Genomic DNA, 27980 nt, shown 5'->3' with positions numbered 1-27980 from the left:
CCAAAGTATTAATAATGGCTGTGAAAATTTAACCTTTATTATCTGTTCACTGTATACAAAACACCATTCTGCATAGTGATAACTCATTTGTTGTACAGTTGACAGTGCACATCAACAAACAAGTGTTCAAGAGGTATACACTTAATGGAGAGGGCAGTGATGGCCAGTGCACGTTACACGCTACGATCCTGCGGTGCCGGCTGCGTGTCTGGGGATGGAGGAGACCTCAAAGCCACCCGATGCGTGGTAACACCCACGGGGTAACGAGCATTTACCAATGAGCCAAATTACGAGTGAAGATGGGCAGAGAAAGAGCTGACGTGGCCGACACACAATCAATTGCCAGAGTGATGAGGAAGTTCCACAGAGGGGGCTGAGAAGGATCCATACTTTTTTTTCCAAACACTTCCATTTTTAAATTTAATGATAAATAACAGAATCTCACAAATCTTTAGGGGCAAAATGCTCCACATTTATTTACATATGAAATGTGTTTAATACAGTTGGGATGGACATTGTGTATAGTAACATCTGACAGCAGCAAGACTCTTAAGGAACCAAACAATTACTACGGCCTCTCATGCAGCTATCTATATATACACCATTTCTTTTAAAAAAAAGTACAAAATTTTCTTTTTAGGGATACATACAAGGTATAAAATGCAAAACCAAACCAAAAATATAACTCTCACAGAGAACTATACATGAAGGGGACAGCGTGGTACCTTTTTGTGACGGGTGATGAGGAGCTACGGCTGAAATGGCTGAACAAGCGTCCTGTGCTGAAGCGGGAAGCCCGGTGACACCGCGCAGGCTGGTGTGACAGCTTCTTCACAGCTGTGGGGATGTGACACTGAGCACCAGAACATTTGGCATGAGCGTACAGAGCTGGGAAATACCAACCCCTGTAGCAAGGGTTAACTATTATCTTTCAATATCCAGAAATAAAGGAAAATACATAATGCTGTGTACTCGCCTCTATATAATGTTTAATAAATTACATGACAAAAAACATCATCATTATAAACCTATTCCTCTAAGGACATCTCATTTGTCAAACCCAGAGCAGCCCAGCCCTTTCAGAACAATTTGAGCTTTGATCACAAGCACCTGATGGGCTGAAAAGTCACTTCATGATACAGAGAGTTGTGCAATTACACTTGCCAGAAGCACTGTGGGGTTCCTGGGGCCAGTGCCTGTCCTGCTGGTGCCACCCAAGCCCAGCACCACATTTGCCCTACGCAGCGGTGGTGGCACTGATTTTTCTTTTTTTTTTTTCTTTTTTAGGATCTATTTTCTAAGAGAAAGTTTAAAAGCTTCCTTAGCCATTCAGAAGCACGAGTTCCTAGAATTTAAAATCTCCCCCCAGCTCACATCCCTTCCCCATTCCCCTCCAAGCACTGCCCCCGGAGCGCTGCCAGTGGCTGCACATTCCTTCAGAAGCATCCAAATAAGAACCAGTTTAAGGGAGCCCAAGGAACTGCCCCGGCATCAGAACTCTGTTTTAAAGAAACTTACTAGAAAAGAACAAAACAAAACGGAAAAGCCCAGATTTCCCACTAGATACCAATACAAACACATAACAAAGAGTATAAAAGTTATTTAGTTTAAATATATACAAACTCTTTTCAACTCAAATACTGCTTCCATGGTTTTGAGGGTATAGACAATGAGGCGAAGGGGATACTTTTATGCAGAATATATTGCAACAGCCTGAACAGTACTGTTAACACTATTATACCTTGAGCTTTCTGTAGCAAAAACATCTTTAGTATTCCAATGTGGAGAGAGATTTCTGCGTCCCAAACAATCCCATCACTTCTCAGCTGAACTCATTCGTTTTGACTTGATGAAGGCCATGCCATGTGTTCTCATGTGAGTGTTTAAGGCCGCTTCCGTCTCAAAAGTCTTTGCGCACACCTTGCACCTCCTGTCCGACGCCGTGCTGTCCGACGCCTCGTCCTCGTGGTTGGGTTTGTTTTCCTGCTGGTTATCCTCCCCAGACCCATTCTGTTTTGACACTGGCTGAGGCTCCTTCAGCTTATGCACGATGAAGAGATGCCTGGATAGGGACACGTGAGACGTGTAGCAGAGTCCGCACTCCCGGCACTGGTAGGAGGAGCCGTCGGATTTGTGCTGGGGAATGTGTTCATGGAACTGGAGAAGATTCTCGGTGGTAAAGCCACACACAGCACACTTGTGAACCTTAAAAACGTTGATCTTCAGCTTCTTCAGTGGCTGCGTGATGGCACCTCGTGGGGGCCTGAACTCCAGGACAGGTTCTTCCAGTTTGCGCTTGGGACTGGGAACCTGGAGAGAGCCACAAATGCCCCATGAAACAAGCACTAACATGTGTTCTTGGCACAACTATTCCTGATTCCAGACTTCAGGACCTTTCCCTCAGCAGGTTCCAGCACAGGATGTGAAACAGCCCAAGGGAACGGCTGTTGTACATGAGGGACAGCAAGGGGCTCTCTTCACAACAAACCCCCAGAACACTGCCCAGCTCTGGCAGGGGTACGGCACCTAACGCCAAAGGGGTAAGCTACATTCTCCATCATTCAGTGATCAAACCCAACAGCAAGTCTTTCCAAAACCATGTGCTAGCTTAGGCATGGCGGAATTTGTTGCAGGAACCTGTGGGACACCTTTTTTGGGCTCCACTTCACAGATCAGACACATGGGATCAAAACACCCCACAGAACCAAAACAAGTCATTACCTTTGCGTCTTCCTTTACTTCCCTTTCTTCCATACCGGCCGCTTCAGTCATCTCTTTCACGTCGGGGTCCTTGATGCCATGCATCAGCTGAATGTGTTTCTCCAACATCAACCGCTTGGTGAAAGTGCGCCGTGAGTCTGGGCAGTGCCTGGACAGACACAGGACAGACACACTGACACCGTCACACGCTGCGCTCAACTGAAGTCGTGGTGTTCCGGAGAACAAGAACAGGACTAGCAAGTCACTCCGGACCAGAGCACTGCCTAGTGAAGGCTGCAACAACGTTCTGCCAGTCGTTTGCACGGGAATTATTACAAAATGAAACGAGAAACGTTTGAGCAATTTATGTTCAGAGCACAGGAGGAGCCTCTGAGGACAGTACCCAGAATGGCACGCTCGTGGGCTTTTGGCTCCCCAGCCACAGCTTGCAGCTCCCTCTGCAGAACCCCAGACTCAGTCCCACAGCACGCCAGCACACACAGGACTATGAACAGATGCAACAGTCTGTGCCGCAGGTGTTACCTGACTGACACGGTTTGGCCTGTGCACATAAACACCCGGATCGCCTGAACGAGTCAGACACCAGCTTTTATACAAGGACAGAAATTCGACCAGCAACTTTCTGTGTTGGTTTATGCTCTGTTCCCAGAGAAATCAGTAAGTAGAACTTACGAGCAGGTGTAGACCTTCCGAATGCCTTTGTGCTTGATCCGGTTGTGACGACACAAACTATGGGATGAACTGAAGGATTTGTCACACTGTCGACATGGGTGTTTCTTCATTTGCTTTAAAAACAAAGAAAGAAGAAAAATACATTAATTTAAAAAGCTCAGTAGAAGTAGCACACATGTCAAACCTTCTAATAGCGTGGGAGAAGCATCACTCACCAGTGACTGGAACTGCATCTTCCAGCAACCCCCACGCCCACAGCCACGCTGCGCAAGTCAGAGGGCCCAGACCCCTCTCCAGGCAGCGTGGCCAGCTACACACACCTCTGTCACTGGATGCAAATCAGTGTCACAGGCTGGGGACACAGAGAATTCCCCCCTCCCCACCCCTGGAGAAGCCAGGGTTATTTCTGGAGCGGTAAAGGCAGAGTGGGAGCGACTGGCTTCCCCTGTACACAGCCTTATCCTTCCCTTCCCATCGCCAGCCTCAGCCTGCAGCTGCTGGCTGACAGACCAGTCAGTCCCTGTCAGTCCCTACAAGGAGGGGTGAAGAGCACGTATTGGGGACCAAAGCAAAACGTCACTGACACACTAACGGGGCTCTGAAGGAAGGTATGGTCTGATGCCAACTGGAGGGACATCTGTCTGGGGTTTATGTTACGCTGGGTAAGTGGAAGGAGGCATCTGGTCTTAAACTCATCTCAGTCTGCCCTAACAACGCTGGCAGGTTAACGTCTGAACCAAGGGACAGACAGACCTGGCCACGGTCTGTGTGCTGCTCAAGAATCCAGTTCCAAGATCAGAGACAAGCACTCAGTGCACAGCCATGCCACAGGGATGCAAGGCGTTCTGGGAGTTTCCTGGCAGCAGAAGTGACAGGGATATACCTGCTAGGCTCGCAGCTGGAGCAGCTAACAGCTCCTCAGGGACTTCAACAGGCAGAGATGCAAAAATGGCCTTTTAAAGCAAATGGAAAAATCAAATGGCCTCCACATGATCTCAGCTGTTTGTCTACTTTCCATGCCCTCAAGCTGTAAAAGGAGACCCAGATAAAAGAGAAATGTGGCTCTGTGAATCATAATCTGTGTTTTTCGTTCCAAGGGGGCTGGCAATGTAGTTACAAGACTGTGGCACAAAGGCTGGAAGAAGAGCGTGGGAGTTACTGAAGGCAAGGAGAAGCTTGGAAATAGTCTCCTGTCAGTCAGGCCTGGGTGCCATTTGCTTGAAGTTGTCATAAGAAAATTGGAGATGACACTCAGTAGCCTGGCATTTTCAGCTTTTCCATAAAATGTTTATAAACAGAATAAAGTGATTTGCACAACAGCTTTGGAGATAAGCACTGTAATTTGAAGGCACACAGAAACCTCTGGAAATGTGTGATCATTTATTACAGCGTATTAGCATCCTGAAACCACCCATTTTCACTCTGGATGATTCTTCTCCACTTAGGCACTAAGTGAGCCTGCTGTCCCTTCCAGTCCTGCTCCTTTTCTGCAGTGCAGCACCGTGCATCAGTCAATGCCCTGCTCCCCAGCCAAGGGGAATCACAGTTTTCACTGGCACACAGCGATGGGCAGGACCAGCTAGAAGATGACTGCTGTGTGTCAGCATCGGGCTGGAGCGTACAGGCTCCTGACTGGTGTGGGTGGGAAGTGACCTCAGAGCCCCCCAGTGCTCCCCTGCCACAGGTAGGGCCTCCCCCTCCCCAGGAAGGATTTCTGCCTCCCAGCCCCTCTCCCTCTCCCTCCTCCTGCAGCTGAAGGCCATTCATTCCCCTGGGCCTGGCCCTCTCCAGCTTTGGGGAGTCTCCCAAGCTGGTCTTCCCCAGGTTGAACACCCCACTAGAGCTTGCTACAGCCCACCTCAAACACACCTAGAACACACCAGTTTCCCCACTGCCTGCCAGCCCTCACAACTTCATCCCACTGGAAAGCTGTGGGATGCAGCAAGGACATCAAGCTGTCTTTCTGCTGACTTGAGAACACAGCATCCCCATCTTTGGCTTTCAAGCCATTTTAGGTACACCTCCTCAAATCCAGCTGCTTTAGATCCCAGATTCACCTCATCCAGCTGAGCTGTTGGCTGAACCTACAGGTGTAGGGTTAGAGCAACGTCTCGGCCTCACAGCGACTCTGCCTTTACAGGAAATCTGGTTTGTCCCTCACCAGGTCAGTACAGCAAGACCCCCAGCCCAACAGTCAATGAGCTTTCAGGAGGGACCTGAGAAGGCACAGTGAGACGACTTGGATGGAACACTGGAGCGTCTTTCATGCTTTCCATCTCCAAGAAACTCTGGTACTGGATGAACAAGCCTACAATTTAGTAAGAGCCTGTGGATTGTCCCAGTGGAACTATGTATAAAATGACAAAACCCAAGCAGCCAAAGAGAGAAACAGATATAAGAACAGAGAAGGGTGATGGAGCTTAAGGGAATGATTTGCAAAAGCAGAACTGAAATTGTAAAAAACAGAACTGCACATTTCAGGTTTGATACAAATATTATTCACTTACCTTTCCATGTTCTTTCCTCATGTGGGAGATGTAAACATCCCTCTGAGTGAAGAGCCGATCACACTCCCAGCATGTCCAGCCAGGTTTTCCCACCTTTTTAGGCTCTGCTTTCTTTATAGGAGAAGGAGATTTCTTCTCCAGCTTTTCTGTTCCGTTGAGGGATTTTGTGTCCTCTTTGTTGTGACTGGCTGAGTTCTGAGTTGTGGGTTTAGTACTGAGAGGCAGGTTTATCCCCAGGTTTGGTGGCCCCTCAACACTTTTCAACGTTCCATGCATAGACTACAATGAAAGAGAAAAGAAGTACAAAACTCATATAGACACATACACTTGTGCAGTCAAAATCCAAAGACCCCCCTGATTCAAGTCTTCATTTACTTTGTCATACTACTGTCAGATCACATTGGTAACTTAAAGGAACATAATAAAGGCAAGGCTTAGTGTAAAGAGAAACTAGCCAACAGCACTAGCAGACACCATCCATAACTACAACGAAGTTTTCTTCAGTGGCTAGATGTTTTCACCAGAAAAAAAGAGACTCTGTAGGTTAAGTTAAATTGCGGCTTAATAGGCAGAACAAAAGGGCTCAGGAAGTACTTTATGTTCAATTTAATTTCTTGCTTTACTTACCTAACATAGTTAGTTGAGCATCCTCATTTCCAACTACATGACTAGAGATTTCCAAGAAGGAAAGGTTTTTACTGACAAATTTGGATTTGGCACACTGGTGAGACAGACAAAAAAAGGCAGCTCTGGGAAGATCAGGCAGCTATTGCTTAGGATATGTTAGTATCTTGTGCTGAGGCTGAGCTAAGCCCCGTCTTACTCCATGCACCCTAACTTAAGGCTACACTGCCAACAATCCCTAGAAGCAAGGGTGTGCAGGGCTGATGGGGTCCCCAGGGCCAGGGGGCTGCCTTGAGGTGCCTAATGAGGTGTCTCAAGCACTTTGATGCTCTTAGGCAGTGATGCTTCCTCATGGATTTACTTCTAAACTTTGAGGAAACTGACAGTGAGGAGGGAAGAAAGAACTCTCCCATCTCCTCCTTCCCCAGTTCCTGGAGCCGGTGTGACCCCCGAGCCTATCAAAAGGGTGACCAGCTCAGGAAGACCTGCCCTTCAGCCCTGTCTGAGTGCCACATGTGAGCATGGGCACAGCAGGAATGAGTCAGCAGGCTGCAGCCCAGACTCACTCACAGGGGTCCTGCTGCTGAGGTCCCTCTCACATCTGGAAGTCCAGCCACCCCAAACATAGTTATTTTTGCTGCAGGTAATCTCAGAAACAAAACCCCATGTAATAGGTTCTTGATTCTGGGAAAGCAGGAACATGAGTCTGATGCTCCTGTAGAACACATCATTATGAAGGTTCTTCCTAAATCCTCTGGCTCCTGGGACTACTCGCTGGCTCCACAGCAAATATCAACCTGAGCTGCAGAACACAGTCTTCTATGTAACAACTTTTGTAAGAAAAGCTAATAATTAAAACCCCTGAAATGTTACTAAAGAGCAAAGTGCACAGGGCCAGAGGACTGGCTCTAAGAACAACCTGCAGCTGAGCAGTAAAGGAAGAGGTTGCCTGTAGCATCCCATCGCACCAGGACAAGCAAGCAGTACAGGGTGGGGGAAGGAGGTGCCCATACCTTCCTGGAGCTTCCATCCCTGCATGTAAAACATTAGTGCTCAACTTTCTAAATGTCATTTAAATACAAATACTTGAAATTCAACTGCTTATTTGAAACATTAAAGCCTATGACAGAGTCATGGTGATCACAGCAGAACTGAGAGCCTTACACCCCCAGTCATGGTGATAAGAGGAGAACTGAGAGCCTTGCACCCCCAGTCCTGACCTTCCCTGCCAGTTCTAACTGGCTGTTAGAAGTTTTCCTGTCACTGGCCATCAGGGAGAACGAGACACACAATTTGTCAACACGAAACACATCTGCCAGAATTATTCTAGGTTATTTTTTGTAGCTTTAAATAACCTCCTCCTGAGCTTCTTTCTACCCCTTTCTGTTCTATTTTCATCGAGGTCTCCTCAGCCTTGATGGTTTATGTCTAGCCACACCAATTACTTTTTGTGCAGCCCCATGTCTGGCTCTGTCCTCTCCCCGAGTCCTTTGCTGTTTTTATCTGTACCCTGTTAAAGTTGTTTGTCGTTCCTCCTCGACTGATGCCCAATTCACACTTTGCTGCTGCTGTCCCTTCTACTGTGCACACATCCTATATGTAAAAGCAGCATCAATTCTGAATAAAAGCAGTAATCCTGTTACAGCCTGTGTGCTCTCAGCCTCTGATTTTCTTCTCAAAGAGGTCTGAATCCTGTGAACAGGCTAACAAACCAGCATCTGGAAGCACAAACCCTGCCGTGGCACTCTGAAGCCAAAAGAGGACCAATAAGGGATCTGGCATAAACGTAGCACCAATCTTACAGCAAATGTGAACTAGTTCAGAGAGGAGGAAATTTTCCAGTCAGTGCTTCTGTCTCTGCAAGTCTTGGGCCAGCCCTTCTGGCTGACCAGCTTTAAGACCAACTGTCTGGCCAAAGTTTGCCATCTTGTTTTCAACACAACTTCAGAGGTGTCTGAGGATCCAAGTGCCATAGTTGAGGCTGAAATGCAAAATGCTGGTTATAGCAGACAAGAGAGATGTCTGGTTTTCCACTGCTCTATACAAACTTGGCTAAGTCTCAGGTGTCACTGCAAGGGAAACCCACTGCATTAAGTGCTGCTGTTGTGGGGTGACTAACTTACTGCTACCACGCACTGCATCCTGTTAACCAGCCTTAGGAAATGTGGGCTCTGCTATCAGATTTGCTGTATATAAAACAGGGTCACACAGTGTATTTAAAATAGACAGCTAACGAATTATAGTGGTGGGACTGCTGAGTCTCAGTAACGTGACTTGCAAGGATGACAGCAGGTCTTCAGCAGCTGAAAGGGTATTTATGAGAAAACACACTCCAAGCTTTGTTTCAAAGCACAGAACCATAGAACCCTTGTGGCTGGAAACGACCTTTAAGATCCCCAAGTCCAACCAACCACACGTGTTCGTGTGTGAGCACCCCAGTAACCTCTACATCTACTCGAGAAACATACTGGCTCCTACTGGAGAGTTCTGAACGTCACAGGTTTGGTTTTACACCACACGTTTGGCTTTACCTGTACTCAGCATTCTCAAATCCTAACAGCTGAATTAACACTAGAATACTGTAAATAAGGCTCAATACTTGCTAGGATGGGACTAACTTACTTCACTACACCTGTCACTATTTTGGTTATCAGTTCGCAGTGCATGGAGATATTAATATCCCAAAATCAACATCCACACACAAAAGCCTGTGATTACATCACAGACACACTGAGGACTACACAAAATACAACATTTTAACATTTGAGAACATTGTTCAGCAATTACTCTCCTGGAATCATTAGCATCTTTCAGCAGTCGCCTGGTTGTTCTGTGCCTTTGAACAGTATTTTCTCACAGCATATATTGCATGACAAATGGTACCCACGAACGAAACAAGATAAGATGCCTACACACCTTGATATGATCCATCATAAGCTGTTTCTGTGCATATAGAAGAGAACAGTCTGGACACTTGAAAACAGACACCTTCTGGTTTTCAATGTGCTGATCAAAGTGGCGATAGAGCAAAGGTTGTAGAGTAAACACAGTGTCACACATAGAGCATTTATATATTATTCTAAAAATAGAAGTACAATAAACAATGTCAGTTTGATGATCTATTTGCAAGAATCATGATGTTAACTTTTTTCTCATCAGAGCTAAGATCTGACATGATTAATCAATCATTTCATGCTGCCTGAAAAAAGTTAAAATTCAACTAATTCAAAATATCCTCCAATTTCAAACTATGGGAGCAGCAGGAAAAACAGAAAATCAGAAACAAAAATCACTAAAGAATGCAAACAAGGAGCAGAGAACAACAGTTAGACATGTAACACCAACACCTGCTTAGGATACTCCAGAGGTTTCTGAACTCAGGTTGTAACTAAAGGACAACGTACCTGCTTCAGGCTGCAAAAGCACTGTGCTGCAAGGCAGTGGCTGGTAATACACTTCAGGGTAAATCTATGTCTGGCAATGTACATATATGGCTGAGAGCCTCCTGAGTGCCAGGCCCAGAGTCTGTCACTGCTGGGAAGCTGAACCTTCACAGGGTGGTGCTGCCCTTTTGCCATGACAAGGCTTTAGGAGTCAGTGTAGAGGCACCCCTAAGGCCACAGCTTCCTCTCTCAGAGTGCAAGCAACTTCCAAATCCACTACCATTCTGATAGGCAAAATTCCAATAAAAAGGGTAAGACAAGCTGTTCACCTTCTGGTAGCTGTGTAACTGGTGAAGCAATGCATCTGTTGATGTCATTTCAAAAGTGCTTTAGGGATAGACAGAAACTAATGAACAAAGAACTAGCTAAGTACTGGACAGTGAAAGCAAAGTCCCTGAAAATGAGTACGACAGCCAACATTCTGTATTATAGAGTCCTAAGGAAGTTATTAAACAACCTCAAGTCAGCTGTATTTTTGGCAAATCCTTGGCAACTGTCTCTCCAAACGACAGAGTACTCAGGGAAACCAGAAAGGCATTCCTCTGATGTGAATGTGGGAACAACCTCGACATGACAGTGGCGTGAAGCTCGTTTCATTCTGCTGACTGTTTCCTAATGACAAGCACAGTTTAAATTGCACTCCAGGTAATTATTTCCTTGATACTCTGCTTGTTGGTTTTGCTGGCAACTAGAGGTGAGCCACAAGTTTAGCCATTCACATTGCAAGCCTTCAATGTATCTACTTAGTAAATAATCCTACTCCTTCCAAAATTTACACTTTTACCTTGAAAATTAACAGCAGGAAATGACACGTGCAAGAAAAAGAACAGAGAAATTCACCACAGATCATGAGATGAGAAAGAACTCTAACCCATTATCAGCAGAGGTAGGACTTCAGAGAGAGCTTGGCTAAACTAGAAGAAACACAACAAAAGGTGCTCAATGCCCTGCTTAGGCTCGAGGGGATGGCAGCAGCCAAAGGAGCCACCACACATGGGACCACGTCCCCTGGCTGCAGCACACGGGGCTGCTGGGCACGCTCTGCCGTGTCAGTCCCATCCCAGCAGGGCAGTCCGACACGTCAAAGCAGTGGTTTTACTGGCAGCCCTCTGCACTCCAAGAAAAAACCCAGTCTCCGCAGAAAACTGTTGGCTGCAGCTCTGGAGTGAACCTGCTCTAACGCCACAGGTGGGAGAGCCGGTGCTAACCCCGCAGCGCTCTGCCCCTCACGCCCTGCCTCCCCGAACACGCCCCACAGCTCCTGACCCAGAGCCAGGCAGTGCCAGGCCCGACTGCCAGGGAGCAGGCAAGCGAGCGGAGGCACAGGACTGCGACAGCCTGTCCCGGGCGCTGAAGGCGTGTCGCTACAGGTGAGCAAGATGTAGGTAAAGACTGGCAGCATTCAGGGTAATCCTGCTGATTTCATGATGTACGTTTCTATCAGAACTTGCAAATCAAGTCAGACATGCAAGATTAGAGAAGCGGCTTTATCATCGGCGGTGGAACCTGCCAGCCCTCTGAGCTGGAACGGTTCCAGGCCTGTGGGATATGAATTTATCACTGCAGCCTTACAGAATTCAATGAAATAAACTATGATCTATTATATACTGCAGATTCTTATTGTATCTCAAATAAGGAAGGGAAGACTACAGAGCAGCTGAGGATGGCAGGGAGCTCCTGAGGTGATCTAGTCCAAGCCCTGCTGAAGCAGGGTCAGGCAGAGCAGGCTCCCCAGGACGTCTCCGCAGCCTCTGGGCAGCCTCTGACCACCCTCAAAGTGAAAAAGAGGTTTCTTGTGTTCAGCTGGAAATTGCATGTCTCACTTTGTACTCACTGCCTCTTGTCCTGTCTCTGGGCACCACGGAGCAGCTGGGATGTAACCTACAGCCATGCCCACTCACAGGGCTTGGGGGGGTGGTCTGCCTGCCATCGCCCAGCCAGGGAGCTGTACTTCCTCCTGCCCTGCAGTGCACACAGAGCAGGCACAGGATGTGTGCTCTTCAAAGCCCTCTCACAGGAAAATACTTCCACATCACACAAAATATGCTTGGTGTTCTGAAAGCTTTCTTAACCAGAGGATGGAATTTCTCCTTCCCATTTTCCCTCCAAAAATTGTATTAATGGGGTAATATACTTTGTACCCACAGTATGGGATATATCCATAATCTGGCTGGATAAACAAGAACTGCTCCAATCTCCAGAAAGAGATGAGCCATGAGAAGTACCTCAGCACTGCTCCTGGGAAGCTGCACTGCTGGCTGAAACACGGAAACACACATAAGCTTTGGTTTCCCCTAAAAATGTGTAGCAGCTTAGGTACACTATAGGAGAGGGCAGGCAAAGGGGGAAGACAAGGCAGCCATCCATTTCCCTGTATTAAAATAATCCAATTTCATCCCACTGAGAATCACTGCACAGAAACCTCATTTTTCATACCCCAAACAGTCTACTGTATCCGTTCTGAAGCAGCCATCTGCCCTGTAATTGTAAATCACTGGGTTCCAGTAAATGCCCGGGGCGCAGGGCCACGTACCCAGCAGCCCATTCCTGTAAACAAGTGTGTGCCAGCAGGGCCCCCAGGCCCAGCCTGGCCTCAGCCCACTGCCCAGACAGGAGCCACAAGCCTGGCCTGGCCTTGTGTCTGGCTGCCCTCTGCGCTGCCCAGGCACAGCCAGGAACCAGGCTCCACGGCCACGCAGGGTTCCACCACCTCTGCCGACCTGACAAGGTTGGACCTCGGTGTTCAAGGGTCAGACACCTCCAGGAGAACTCAATAGCCTCTCGCTTCCCAAGACAAAAGGCTGCTGTACCCTTTATCTGTTTTGAAATCTGTACTTTGTGAGACTGAGCTTAAGGAGTCATCTCTAAGGCGCTGCATGCCATGGCATCCCCCTCCTTTCAGTAAGAGCTCGTTAAAGCTTTCAGAAGGGGTGCCAGTCACACCTAGGTAGATGCTGGGTCACACACACAGACCCGCAGCAGCAGGCTGGGCAAACCTGAACCTGCTCCTGCCACACAGCCCATAGCACTGAGCTCAGCTCTGCTCTCCACCGCTCCAGAAAGGCATGGGGGGACAGGGGGGGGCCCAAAGGGGGGCCATGAAGATGACCATGGCTGGATGACTGTAGGCTGGAAAATCTGCCCTTCAAGAAAGGGCTGAAGGAACTGAGTCTCTTCTCCCTGGAGAAGGGGGGAGCTCAAGGGGATCTCAACAGAGTGCCCCAGTACTTAAAGGGTGGCTACAAAGAGGACAGAGGGTCGCTCTTCACAAGGAGCCACATGGAGATGACAAGGAGTGATGGTACAAGCTGCACCAGGAGAGGTTTCACCTTGATCACAGAAAGGAATTTTTTACAGTGGGAACAATCATTCGCTGAACAACCTCCCCAGGGAGGTGCAGAGTCCCCATCACTGGAGGCTTTCAAGACACAGCTAGACAGGGTGCTAGGCAGTCTCACCCCTTCCCATCAAAGGATGGGCCCAGATGGACCCAACAGCTTTCCAGCCTGGGCTGTTCTGTGATTTTCACTCAGGACGTTACAGCAGACAAAACAGAACCTGAGCAGCGTCACACACGTGATGTCAACTGGACCAAGACACATGGCAGACATCCTCAGAAACCAACAATACCATTTCTCTTCTGAATTGTTACCCAGTTCAGAAACACACAGAGTTAATTCTGAGGAAAGCCACCGGTCCCCATAGCTTGAAACAGACCTTACTAAGTGGTGAAAGGGCAGTCAATGAGAGCATCAACGTGGTGGCAACACCACACTGCCCACAGATGCTTCTGAAATGGAAACAACAAACTCCTGTAAAGACTGGCACAGCCCTACCAGTCACTCTGCTTGCAGCTCAGGCAGTGGCTTGATTAAAACCGACAAATCTAAATCAAAGAGCACTCCTTCAGAGGAGCATTCCATTATGAATTCCACAATTTACCACAACTGTACTTCATAAAATCTTTAGTCTTTTTATAATAAAAATAATTTTACAAAACAACACAATTATAAGCACATCTAGTTGAAAGAGAACGAATTAAATCGACTTAATTGACGAAAATGATCAGAAACAGTTCAGCAGATCCAAAACAATTCCAGAAATCTGCAGTTTGCATATGTGAAGCTTCTTCCACAAATGGTCATCTTCATCTTTTGCTTTTCTCTAATGAAATTTACGGGAATCTGTTTTAGATTAACTGTTGGTATTTCAAAGCCCCTCACTGAGGATCCCACGCTGAATTAAAACAAGGTTTCATTTGTCACTGGTGGAACCACCTTAATTTGGTATCAGACACAGTAAGTGCTGCTGTATCGTATGTTTAAACACCCTAAAGAATAGACCTCCTGTTAGCATGTTAGAAGAAACACCAAAAAAGCAACTTCTTCTGAAATCTGGTTATTGGAGCACATGGTACCTCGTTTTCTCTCATCTACCTTCTGTCTCCTTGAGCCTGCAAGCAGTGAAATGGTACTAGTGTGCTCTGCGTGCTCCAGTGAGACAGCGTGGAGTTCAGTACTCAAATGCTGCTCTCGGGACCGCGCTGCTGCTAGGGGAGGAGAGCAACGGCAGGAGAACAAGATCAGCACTGGGACGGCATCAGGCTGTGACTGAGGAGGGCTGATGCCTGACCTTCACACACCTGCAGCTCCCACTGTCTCTGCATGTTCAACATCTCCACAACAAAGACCCCGGAGCTGAGTTCCTACTTGTGTCCTGTGTTACCACCTTCAGACAACACCATGTCCAGGCACAACCTCCCCACCTTCACAACAGCATCACTTCTGCTTTAACATTGGAAAAAGGTATTCTGTATTGGAAAAAAAGCTCATACCAACAGCTCTGTGAAGGCATCTCTTGTGACCTGGAGGGGCAACGCTGGAAGGGGTTTAGAGGCTGGTACCTCTCAGTAACACAGGGCAACCACTCCTTGAGACATGACCTAGAGCTTTGTCTTAGGGAAGCAAAAATCTAGCTCAGCACTGCCAAAACCTACGGCTTTCACGGAGAAACATCTAGTGGACAGAAAGAGAAGTGCAGAGCCCGAAGGAAAACGCCCACCTGACAAGCATGGGCTGCCTGACCAGAAGAACGTGGTGTCACCGGCAGCTGCAGCCAGCAGGATTGCCTGAGGTCGACCCAGAGATGACAACTGGTGCTTCTAAAACCACCCCCCTCAAGCATGCACCCTGAGCCCTGTGAAATGATGGCACTGAGAGAACCAATCTCCTGAATTCACCCAGATGAGCCCCTGGGAGCACATAACAGAAAATAAAATCAAACCACTTTTCCTACCTTTTCAGTCAGAAGTCAGGAAAATCACTGCCAAAGTCCTGAGGGGCCTAAGCAGTTCTTTCTGGAATCACAGTATCTTAATTCACAGTGACAATGCAGATGAGCTAAGCAGAATAAAAATAAGAGGGACCAGGACACTAGCTGCCTGTCCCAGTAATTTCTGGATTCCTGTATTACTCTCTTACAGCGTGGACTGTTTAAAGAACTGGTATTGCTGCATTGATGGAAACTTAACCTGTGCCAAGTGAGCTGCCAGCTAAAAACTCCTGAAAACATGGCTCAAGCTCCCCAGGTTACCAGCAGGATGACAGGCTGCAGGCTGTACTGTACATGACATTTATAAGCAGAGGGCAGAATGCAATTTCACAGGTCACTCAAAGGCAGGCAAGTGCAGTAGAAGATTAATTTTGCTTACTTTGGTTCGCCTATCTTGATACCCGGGTGTTGTGTGTAGGCATGGGAGTGTGTGCTGGGAGCAGACTTAAATGCCATGGGACAGATAGGACACTTGTAAAAGACTTCACAGTGAGAACCTTGAATGTGAGACTTGAGTGCCGCCACATCAGAGTAAACAACATTGCAATGCACGCAGCTGCAAAGAGAGTGGAAAAGAGTCAGGTCAGCGCAGCCCACAGCAGTACTGAAAGAAATGGAGTAACACTCACTGTCAAGCAAGTGGAAGAGATAAACATCCACATACAACCAGGTAAATCTAGGTTAATCTGTCACTTTAAACAACCCAGCAAGAATCAACACAAACAGCAATTGGCATATCAGAAAGTGAGAAAACAGGAATCCCCCAAATTTAATCCCAGCCAGAACGTGGTTTTATGGCATTACAACAAAACACACAGAAGGGCTGACAGAGGAATATTCTACTGATTGTAAAAAGAACTCGTGAATCCTCTGCAAATTTGTGAAGGGATTTTACAAAATGCACGTCAATCACATGGGGTGGATTGTGTAAGGTATGCCACAGCAACTGAGAAGCTACCACCAAAATGGTAAACCAGTAAGGAACACATTTCCACCATTTCCCCTGCTTAGATTTAATGAAGACAAACTGGTAATGATTTTCTGTGCAGTTAATCACATCAGGGGTTTGATTTAAGAACCAAAAAAAGCGTAATTTAAACTCAGGACAACTAAACCCAACCACTATGATCAGATCAGCCTGTCAGATTGGGGTTCTGAAAGGATTCTGCACAAACATACTTCTGCTGAGTCGGAAATGTGTGACCTTCCCGCATCTACTGTAAAGGAAATGGTTAAAACAGTGAATTAGTATCAGCACACAAGAATTTCTACACACAACGGTCCCTTTTAGTGTCACACATCTCCAGAACTGAATGTCACCAACAAAGTCCCAAGAACATACTGCAATATGCACCTACAAAGCAACCTGTCAAAACGACCATATTTCTTACTGGCCAGCATGTTGCAGTTGAGAGTTCAATGACTTAAAGACAGAAGGCTTCTACCCTTCCAGAATTTTAATTTTGGCATCTATTGTGGGTGTGACTGTTGTCATAGAAATGTCAGATCATTTTTTGGTACTGTTCTAATGCCCTAGGACAGCAATAAAGCAGGAAATAAAGTCACACATTCCAGAATCCCACTTTACCTTTGCATTTTATGAAATGCCATCCTCTCTGAGAGCTTCATTTACATTCCTAATACTAGTCATCAAGTTGGTACCTATCATCTCTGCTTACCAATGCATTTTCTATCTTAAACGGTCCTTGTCTTTTTTGGGGTCTGTTATGTCATCTCTGCATAGGCAGAGAAGATCTTTTCTTCACAGCAGCACAAAGCAGGATCCTCATGAACAGATCTGCTCCTAAGGTGTCACCTCAAGACAGCTGGGTTGCATCTCTCACCTCCCATCCCTTCTGGTCTGGACTTTATTGTCTAGTGATGCAAACAAATAATCCCCAGCATCCACCATTGTCTATCAAACCATTCCTAAGGACACCTTCCTTTCCAGGCCTGTTCTAACAGCCAGCTTATTTTCAACTTGGACGGATGCAATTAGACTGAAGACCAACATTTTCAGCTGATTTAGTTCAGACAACTAGCCCAAGTTGCTGACATCCAACTGAACTCCCTCACAGAGTTCCTCTGGAAAGGCATGACAGGTTATGCTGCTCCTCAAGTGAAGGCACCTTCACGACAAGGAGGTCCTGAGCTCTCCAAGAAGGAAAACATGGATTTCCCCACGTGGTGCTTTTCTTTCCCTAGGAAGTTTTGGTTTAGTCTCACCACATACAGAAGTTCTGACTCAGTTTGACCTTTGTGCTACATCTTGACAAGTTCAGTAACTTTACATTCACAGTGAAGGACCTGTGAGTCTTCTGGTGCTACCGGTGCAGGCCAGGACTCCCTGAAGATGATTCCGTGTACAGACCCAAGGAACCCAGGCCACAGGGAAGGAAGGAAAGTAGAGAGGACCTAGCAGACCTAAGAAAGTGAGGGCAAGACAGGCTCCTGCTGGGGAGAAAAGAATGAGAGAGAAGAACGCAGAGGAACGCAAAGACCCGAGTGTTGTGTCAGGCCACGGATTCAGCCTGGAAACAGACTGCCGCAGCAGCTGGCTGGAGGCAGCAGAACACTTCCTTCCCTCAGAGGAAGATCTCACAGCCATCCCACTAAATGAGTTTCTGAGAAGCTGCCTACTGGTATGATTTTAAATCACCCTTCTCCAGTCAGACAGGATGAAGCAGAAATGTGTTAGGAGTGCCGAGCAAGGCTGGGCTGTACAGGCTGCTCTTCTCACCTCCTGCTGTGCTGCCTGCCATTCAGGGACAGTGAAATTCTAAGATAAAACAATTTTTAAAGCCTTTCAAAACTTAATGTTTCCATGAAATGCCTCTGATCCCCATTTTCTCAGTGAGTTGCCATTACAGGGAAACATAAGAATAATAGGGAAACGGAAGAGTAACAAAGAGGAACCAGAAGATCAGGCTGTTTGAATGAGAAAGGTAATTTTTCAGGCGATGTAAAGCTGAGGAGTCTTGACTTTCCACAGGAAAGAGAGCAAGCAGACAGCTGCAGTATGTCCACCAGCATCTCAGTAATACCTTCTGGCAGTAAATACTTAAAATGACTGTTCTACCAGAGAGAACAATCTAAAATTCCATCTTTTCAAGAAACTCAGAAGGGTTCTCTTTAAGAACTTAAATTAAGAAAATACATCTGAGTTCTCCAGACCTTACAAACTGAGAAGTCCTGCATCTGACATCTTATGGGTGGATGAGATTAGCCAATATTCTGATTTACTAACATACACAAGCGGATACCCAAAACAAAGCAGAGTCCTAATGTGGTATTTATTCCAAAATTTGTAGTACTAATAGCACTGTTGCCATGACAACCTTAAACCCACGAAGCTGTATTCTACAAACAATGCTTATGGAAATGGAAAATTACTTTTAAAAGCATAAATTATACATAAATTGACAACAAAAGTAATCATTATACTGACCGAAAACCAACTCTTCGGGTATAATGCAGGCAGTTCTTAGTGACATGAGTCTGGAAGTGGACAGATCTGCAGATTGCTCCACATTCAGGACACGTGTATGGAGATTTATGCTGATGGATTCTCTGGTGTGATGCAAAACTGCACTGGTTAGGAAGCAGCATCTGGCAGATATTGCATGTCTTCTAAACGATAAACCAAAATAGATGAAACAAGAAGTTTGGTTCAGCTATAGGTAACGTCTTGTGTCAAACACTGTAATATATCAAAGAAAAGGTTAGATGTTATGACCCCAAAGCAGGAGGCAAGTACTAACAAGCTCTCTAGGACAGAGATGGCAGGTCCTGGCAGCCAGACAGGCTGGCTTTCTGGCCATTCCCACACAACAAAGCTCCCTCGTAATCCCCTGACCACAGGAGACACGTGCTGGTTTCTGTATGTTCTCACAAGATCACCTCAGCTGTGCAGGGGGGCCAAGTACCACCTGAGAACCAAACTTTCTGCTTTTAACTCTGCACCACACACGGCAAAAAAACCCAAACTCAGCAAATACACTGTCTTCATTTCCTTTGATCCTCACTGCTGCTGAACTCTTGTGGTAACATCCATGACAGCAATTCAATGTGGTATCATCAGGCTGAAAGTGCACAGGTAATTTCAAAATCTGTTTCTCAGGCTAGACTTCAACATCAGATTTACAGCATATTGTGCACCTGGGTAAAGATCAGGGATACATGAAGTATCCACAAAGGTTTGCTTTGCAGGGCGACCTTTCTACATTCAGCAACAGCTCCCTAAACTGATTTGTTCTGTTACACAGTAACAATAATAATAATAAAATCTTCAACTACACATTGACCATATGCTAAATCAGGAACACTGAAATTCTCTGGGTGCTTTGTGCCATTTTTGGGATGAAACCCAAATGATGGAACCCAGCTGTCAACAGGCCTTGCTTCTGCTCACAGTCGCTTTCCATCACTGGAGGGCACGAAGAGCCAAGCCTGCAGGAGCATCCCAGAAAGCGTTTTCTTTACAGCAACACATCTCTAATTCAGACAGGAGCACAGCTCCATGCAGGGTGACAGCTGTCTAGCCTGGGTCATGGAAGATGCTTCACTGACTTCAACAGAAACACTCCTGGTCAAGCACGAGCACAAGTCTCTGCAGAACAGGACTTCAGCTCAACTTCAATTCACAGGACTTTGCTTCCTAAGGCTTGTAAAATTATTATTGTTGTTGTTGTCATTATTATTTATTATTTTGGACTTATGAATCTCATCAGTGATCTCGCTTATGAAGAGTTAAAAACAGAACCAAGGCTACTTCATGACATGGGTGGGTTTTTTAACGTGAGATTTGTGTGTTTCTAGAAATGTCATTTCTTGCAGATGTATCCAAGTGTACATTTTGCAAGAACACAGAGCCTCCCAACATCTCCAGAGCTGCATTCTACATTATTTACTAACCTATGAAGAAATCCTGAAATAACAAACAAATAAATACATATGTAATAGTTTCTTACTAACAGACAGGTGCTTCACAAGAAGTCACCCCCTTCTTCCAACTCATGCAAATGTCCTTTAAAACTCTTAAAAACCGGTAATGTCCGTATCAGAGTAACAGCAGAATCAGCACTACAGTTACAAAAGGAACAGTACAATGTTACAAACAGCTTTCACAGGAGTCTGACTTAATAGTACTGAGCCAGTCAACAAAAAAATAACCTGTTCCCACTTAGGCAACAGGAGACAGGCACTAACTCCAAGACAGGAGGGAAAAGCCTCTATAGTCACTGCAAAAAAGGTTTGTTTCTAGCAGAACACTGCTTAGTATCAAGGTTTAACATCATGTAACCGCCTCAGCCTGTTGTACAGTATCACTGCTGTTCTAGGAATTTATTCTTGCATTACACTCCGCAGGAAAGCAGCAGGGCACAGCTTCCACTCCAATAAAAGAAAGGCAGGGGGTGTCCAGCGTCTTCCTCCGCAGCATGACCAAGGATGCTGTGCCACAGAGGAGCCAGCTATACATCACCCCAACCCCACCAAGCATGTCCCATCCTGCAACAAGCAGCCTGCAAGACTCCTCTGTATCGCTGGTAAGGCCAACTGACACTGGCACAAAACGCCAACACTCCTCTCTGATAAGGCCACTCACTAGTCTGCTGCTTTGCTGAGCACAGTGCAGTGTTTAATTGTAACTCAATCCAGTAGAACAAGAATAATCTACTGTGAAATTCTGAAATTCAGCATGTTTGCTTACCATTTTATTTTGGGCTTAAGGTGGCATTAACTTCCAGTTCTCTCATTCCAACCCACACCAAAATAAAACACAGATTGTGAAAATCATCACCTGCCTGCATTTAAAGTCAAAGTTTCAGAAAAAAAAAGGGTTAGAAGAAAAAATGGTGGAGGTGGAAAATAAAGATACACAAGAAGGGAAGGGAAATGAGATATGTAGTTTCCATAGGAGCTATACATTTACATCTGTAAATAAGATGAAATTAACATTAAGTAGCCCAGATTCACAACTTTTTCTCCAGTAAGTAGGTGAGGGTTTCACTCAGCCAGGAAACCTGTCAGTGAGTGGTTCCATTCCCTTTAACAGGAATGTTAAAGGCAGTAAGGGAGGTAACAACTGTATAGGGAACATCCTTTAACTGCTTGGGCTGTTGTACTACCGTTTATTTTAAAAGAAACATTCTACCTCCGTAGCAGCTTATGAAGTGTAAACCAGGATACAATTTCCATTTCAAGAGCAATTGGGGGGCCCTAGAAAGAATAGTAAGCTGCAAAGCATAACTTCCTCTATATTTGTTTGCAAACTACAAATGTTTATTTCACTTCCTTCCTAAGTTAAAATGTCAATTCCATCTCACTTTCCTATCTCACTTTCCTGCCTCCTTCTCCCCAAAATAACAAAACAACAAAAAGCCCATGCCAAGCACTAGGAAGGAAAACAGAAGTCAGAGCACTTCTTGTGCAAGCTGTTCAAGGAGTAGCATAGAATGAAAAAGTGAGAAAATGTTTATTATTAAATGCCTATACAGAGTCTTTCTTCATCAAACACTGTCCTTGTGGCAACGCTGGGGACAAAAAGGTGGACAAAAGGTAACAAAAAGCAAGCAGGGTATATTGCTCTCACTAACACAACTGCTAGATTGAAGTGTTTTCGTGCTGGGATGGTCCATGTAGCTACAACACTGCAGGATCTAATAAAACCCAAGAAACACCAGCAGAGACTTGAAAAATGCTGCTGGATAGAGAGAAAGGACTAAGAAAAATAGGGAATTATTTTTTTAAGAGTATATTTAATCAAAGAATATTTAAACCTACATTTACTAGGAGTGTTGTTTTAAAGCAGAACAGCATGAAAACAGCTTCTTTTCCTCCAGTGCTTTGCAGCAACAAGGCTGGGGTTTGGGTTTGCTTTTGGTTTTAAAACCTGGAAATCCATGACCTAGTAAGCCATACTATGGCCTTCTCCATACGTCAGCTCTTGAAAGACAGCAAGCTTCCAAGAGGAGACACAAGCACAGGGACAGGCAGCAGGCAGTGCTGATTGCGTTCCTTCACAGCTCTCCTCCCTCAGCAGCAGAACCTGTGTACCCACACCTATTTTTCCACCTATCCCCAGTGCTGCTCTGGCTTTCTATGCTCTTGGGTGCTTCCCGTAGCCAGTCTCCAGGGTAAGCAGGATCTAACAGGACATGCACTGACAGCAAACTTGGCAGAGGCAGGGCAAAAGCAACAGGCAGAGGTAGCAGAAAAGGGCAGGAGGTCTCTACACATCTCTTTAGTACCTGCCTATACAAAAAAGGGCCCCCACGCAAAGTGAGTACATCACCTTTTGCATCTTGGTTCCTCCCTTACCGTTCTCATTTTATCCTTACCTCATCCTCCCAGCTTACTCTCAGGGTCTGTCTGTCTGTCTGTCCCTCATCCACTTTATCCTGATGCCTTTTTAGTTGTTTAATTTTCTGTTGTCAAGATTAACAGAGTTTTTACAAGGACTTCTGGATTTCACCATGACAAATGGGAACTAACAGATCTCTAAGAGAGAAAAGGTAAATCCAACACCAACACGCACCAGCAAAGGAGTCAGCTTAACAAGCCAATTGTTATGAAGTAACTCAGGAGCTGGTGCAGATACACTCATGCTGAGCCAGTGGATACTGTTCAAAACTGCAACAACATCTAAGGTCAGGGAACAATCCAACTTCTTTCTGACAAGACACTTAAAGGAGCCCACTCTGCGAGTACTGCACTACTACAGGTCGGCACATCTGGGGTGTCTTACAACGGGTTCACTCACTGCATTTAGCCATTAAGCCGCACAATTTCAGCCCCAGCCTGCTAGCTAGTTAGCACAGAAGGAGCGGAGGCTGACCCACATAATCCACATCAGGATTACTTCCATGTTCCAATCTCTTTACGCTACTGTCCGTGGGGGTGGGCACAGTGTAACTGCTTTGGGGCCACAGAACAGGTCTTACACTCAGTGAAGAGATGCTGACAGGAACCTGTCTGCACTTCACCAGGAGTGGATCTTTCCCTAACCACAGGACTTAAAAAGCTTTATCCTGCACGCTGCTGTGAGATACCCAAGGCTGTTCCTGAGGCATTCCTGTCTATTCAGCCTGAGCATGCCTTGCAGGTGTATAGCTTCCCACACAGCAAGAAGCTGCAATGCCAAGCTCAACTGAATGCTTTGAAATACACCAGAATCCCTTTTAATTGGCACGCCCCAACAGAAATCCAGCTATGTAATTTAATTAACCATCCTAACTCTTACAGGATTATAAAATACATCGCACACTGATTAATATTAACTTTTATTGATGACGTGTTCCTTTCAGATTAGGCCACATACATTAGGAAAGAATTTAAAAATAGTTTGTATATTTAACTCATTAGCAGCCCTGAGAGGAAAACCAACACATAACCAAATGGTCACACAGCAAGCAAGGCATGCTAGTGCACACCATTTTTCACTTCTGTTTAAGGGAGACCTGAAGAAAACAGCATGCATATATCCTTTCAGTAGAATCAGTGTGCTGTTTATCACTGCCTACTAGTCCCTATAGGTAAGAGGGATGCCCAGCTCACTTAAGATGCCATATGAAAAGAACAAAACCTGAAGAGAAATCAAGATCAGTCACTTAAACGTATCATTCAGATTGAATAGGTGGGCTGTTAATGAGGGTGCCAATTAAGTGGATTCCACAGGATACTCCAAAAGCACAGAAAGTATCATTTAAAAAAAATCTTAGAAAGACCATTACTAAATTTAGTATTGCAATAATGAGCTGTAAGAAAGCTAATGCTGAATTTTAGTAAAAACACAAAGTGCAAATTTCAAACTTCATTGCCTAAAAACCTTCTAAGAAAACTCGTATTTAAGAAGTGTTGGCATTCACTATGGAAGTGCTTGCAAGGTTTTTTTGTGGCTCTCATTTAGTCACAGAGGTTCTGGTGATTAACAGCTAAATGAAAGTAAAAGCATATCCAAAGTCTCCTAGGCTTATATAGAGCAAACATTGGAATTTAAACATATGATACTCTACTTGTCCACTCGTGTCTGCAGCCTGCTGGAAATGAATTGCAAGAGATGTGTCATCTTGGAAAACTTCATTACACTCCAGACACTTTAGACCATGTCTGCAGAGTTTGGATGGATCTTCGTCTAGTGGCATAGCTGGAATGACAGGTGTACTTGCTGGGGCTGATATTACTGTCCCAGTTATGCCAGACTGTATCTTCGTTACAGTGTGCGTGCCAACTCCCGCAGGGCTCTGAAGCATGGGCGCAGCCGTATTGCTTGAAGGAGACGCTATCATTTGATCTGCTGGGACCGGCTTTAAGATCAGGTGTGAACACTGCATCACAACTCCCTTTTCCTTGTGCCCACGAGCATGGGAAAGGAGGCTACATTTATTGTAGAAAACTAAGTTCTTTGTACAGTGATTACATGTCACTTCAATGCGCACACTCCTCCTGTCGTAGTGCTGGGTCAGGCTCTTCTCCAGAGCAAACGAGTCCCCACACTCCAGACACTTGTAACCTCGGGTCGGTAACGTTATTCCGGCGTTGGCCGGGGGACTGAGGTTTGGGACGTAAACCGGAACGGGATTGACACTGCTCAGCACCTTATTGAAGGCTTCCACTACAGAACTTTGTAGAGATGACACCACCTGGACTCGAGACACTTTTTTAGAAGGCTGTGAGGCTGCTGCAGAAATTATTGCCTGCTTTATTTGTTGCTGAGGTTTTGTTAGCACTTGGCGAAGTTCAGAGGTGGTTTGAGCACCTTGAGGCAGAAGGTTAAGGTTGGCAAGATGGACTGTCTTTGGCACAAGTTTAGCACTGGCAAGGCTCGATGCTGGCACCACAACAGTCTGCTGCTGTATAGCATTGGCAGCCTTTATAATGGCGCTACTGGCACTCTGCACTGAAGCAGCAGATATCACAGTGGCTTTCACTGTGGTGTTGTTAGCAAGCTTCAAATTAATAACTTGTGAGCCCGCTGTTTTAACTGCTGAAACGGGCAGAAAGGCAGTAGCCACGGGTTTGATAGTGACCTGTTTTGGTGCAAGTTCTGCAGATGCAACTGCATTGGTGACAACAGTGGACTGTAGAGGAGCTCGAGGAGGAGACGAAAGAACTGCAGCAGAGGTGGGCGAGGACAGGAGAGATGTCATGGACGTTACCATAGAAGCAGCCTGCTCTGGCTTTTTACCAGAGTCCACATCAACTTCTGGCAATACTCTCGTAACAGTTCTCTTGATCTCCCCAGAAGAAGTCTTGATGGTTTTTATGCGAACTTTAGGAATTGCTGGTGTCGACCCCGCGGGAGAGGACGGAGACCCCTTGCTGCTGTTTTCGCTTGACACGCTGCGGGGGCTGTCAGGCGGTTTGATCGACGGCTTTTTAGCACCATCAATAAGACTCTGGGATTCAGGAGACTTTTCAATACCCCTGGGACTTTCACTCACGTCTTTTGGTAAAGGAGAAGATTCTCCTGAATTAGACTGTAGATCTTTGCCAGTGTCTGTAGCTGCCTTTTTAGCACTCAGTGCTGCGATTGCAGCAATGCAGGAGGAGAGCTTTGCTGATGACTTTGCTTTGGACTGAGAAATACTGGCAAGGTTTGTTTCACTTTTTTCAGTGCTCAGTTTTCCATCAAGTACCCTATTTTCAAGAAGCTTCTCAGAACTGTCCTTCAGCATTTTCTCCTCCGTTTTTCGAGCTTTAAAAGGCTCGTAGACACTTAAATTCACGGAGTTTGTCTCTGTCTCTCGTTTAGCAACTTTATTTTTATCTATACTGCTTGAAACTGGGATTCCAGATTTAATCAAATTCTCCCCTCCAAGTGCCTTGAGTTTGTCATATTCCTGCTGACATACAGCTCCTGCCAAGACATTTGCTCTGAAATTTGCACGCATCTCCTCTTTGTCTGGAGGGTCATCCACCTCAATTTTTTCATCATCATCGAATTCTTCAGCACTTGATATCGGGCTAAACTGGTTGAAAGCTGAATCCTTCAGCGTAGTCTCAGAAGCTGACCCATCATCTTTAAGTGACTTCCCTTCATCTTTACTGTAACTGTCAAGAGCTGATGATGTCAGAAAGCCATTGTGCAAGCCATTGCCTGTGGAATGGTGGCCATCCTTGTCCACTCCTTCGGAAGAATCGATAGTACGCACGTTTTTCACAATGACGCTCACACCAACGTCAGACGATGATGGGGCATGAGAATCTTCATCTGCGTGAGCATTTTGTTTGATGTGACTTTCATGGTCATCATGTCCAGATTCAATAGCTGCTTTTGGATCAACCATGTCTGGTATGTCAAAGGCTGCAAGGAGGTCATCGAAATCTGGGGTCTTCATATCCCCCATGGTCATGTATTTGATTGTACGCAGATCTGTAAGTAAGCAGAGAGTCATTATCTCAGGATTTTAAGCTCTAGTAACAGAATCTTAAACAAAATAAGTCTATGTTCACATGTGCCAGGCAAAAAGGTGTTATTTCACTTCTTAAGTGATTTCACCTCAGTGTATTATACATTACAGAACAGTGTTCCAGTGCAAGCGTACAGTCAAATTATTACACCAAGAGCTATCTATAGTAATCCATCAACTTCACAGACTGTAGCCTAGTCATTTCATTCCAAGCTCAAATTTCAGTGGCTTTCTTCCTGTCCCCTCTCCCACACTCCCTCCCACCCTTTCCCACACACACTGCGATTACAGCAAGATACCTAGACTTTCACAAAAATAACATGATGCACTTGTGGCTCCTCCTAAGACTAGATTTTCCCCAGCATTTGCTTTACCTACTCGATGAGCCTTCTTGAAGATGGTAACCAATGTGCTTCTACCAACAGTTCAGACTGTCGCACTGTTTTTTAGAAATTAAATTTCTGTTCTTTGGTTTGTCACTGGCCTTTACTGTTTTTCCTGATCAATTTCCAAACAAAACAGGTAACTCAAACCAGAAACTTTACAAATGCTGGGTAGAAAGAAAAACTAACTTTGAGTATGCTTTAAGATTTAAATCCCACTTTCTCCACAGATGTCTCAATACTACGCAAGGCACACAGGGGAATCACTTGTAGACATCTAAAAAAAATCAGTTCCAGAAAGCACAGACACTTTTTCATTACCTTTCATAACCCTGCACAGGTATAATTTGTATTGTGGTGGAAGAGCTCTTTTTAACATACTTTCATTGTTCAGTAATTATCAGGCCAAAGTCACTACTCAATGTGGAAAGATATTTAGCCAACTAAGTGTGGCTGTTGGGAAGTGCCTGTTTAGGAAGCATCCTGTCTGTCCTGTCGTTATCAGCACTGAATGAGTGGAAAACATTACTATACAGCTAAGGGCTCTGTCTCCACTACCAATCAACACAGGCAATCAGAACCACGGTGTGACTAACTGCAACAGAGCTCTCCAAGATCCTCATCTTAGCTTGGATAAGCAAGAGGCCACATGGCCCATGGCAGAAGGTCTGCCAGCAACCACCTGCCAAGGGCAACACATCCAGCTTCAGCAGCTCACCTCCTCCTCGTTGTTACCTTGAACCCTGGAGAGAAACTACTTGCTGACTGTTGAACACACCTGTGACACTGCTAGGAAAAGCCAATCCAAATGCAGATGTTTAAATCCTCATCCGTACGGATATCCTTATCAACACAGGCAGCAGTCTGACTGCTCCTCAGACAGATGCA

General features: G+C 45.6%; 1 protein-coding gene across 4 annotated transcripts; it reads right to left on the bottom strand.

The window, feature by feature from the left end:
* Positions 1-112: 112 nt before the first annotated feature.
* ZNF532 (zinc finger protein 532) lies at positions 113-26667 on the bottom strand. Of its 4 annotated transcripts, XM_084278055.1 has the most exons (8): positions 24313-26667; positions 18747-18928; positions 15678-15854; positions 9441-9603; positions 5901-6179; positions 3394-3506; positions 2722-2869; positions 113-2310 (listed from the first exon to the last, which is right to left on the bottom strand). In XM_084278055.1, the coding sequence occupies exons 1-8, from the start codon at positions 26650-26652 to the stop codon at positions 1816-1818; spliced, it is 3897 nt and encodes a 1298-aa protein (XP_084134181.1). In that variant the 5' UTR covers positions 26653-26667; the 3' UTR covers positions 113-1815. The 4 variants fall into 4 exon arrangements, with proteins under 4 accessions (XP_084134181.1, XP_084134182.1, XP_084134183.1 ...); XM_084278056.1 differs by lacking the exon at positions 15678-15854; XM_084278057.1 differs by lacking the exons at positions 9441-9603; positions 15678-15854; positions 18747-18928.
* Between the last annotated feature and the right edge of the window lie 1313 nt (positions 26668-27980).

This window comes from Gallinula chloropus, assembly GCF_964237585.1.
Source record: "Gallinula chloropus genome assembly, chromosome: Z".
Lineage (NCBI taxonomy): Eukaryota > Metazoa > Chordata > Aves > Gruiformes > Rallidae > Gallinula > Gallinula chloropus.
Note: the sequence above shows the minus strand (reverse complement) of the source record. Positions and strands in the feature narration are given on the sequence as shown.

Bases quoted from the DNA above. Each gene is read 5' to 3' on its own strand.
- ZNF532 (XM_084278055.1), bottom strand. From the start codon at position 26,652: ATGACCATGGGGGATATGAAGACCCCAGATTTCGATGACCTCCTTGCA. The intron at 15,855-18,746 runs GTCAGTATAATG...CTCTCTTTGCAG, and splicing joins ACCCGAAGAGTTGGTTTTCG to CTGCGTGCATTGCAATGTTG. The intron at 2,870-3,393 runs GTAAGTTCTACT...GTGTCTGTCCAG, and splicing joins CGGAAGGTCTACACCTGCTC to GCACTGCCCAGACTCACGGC.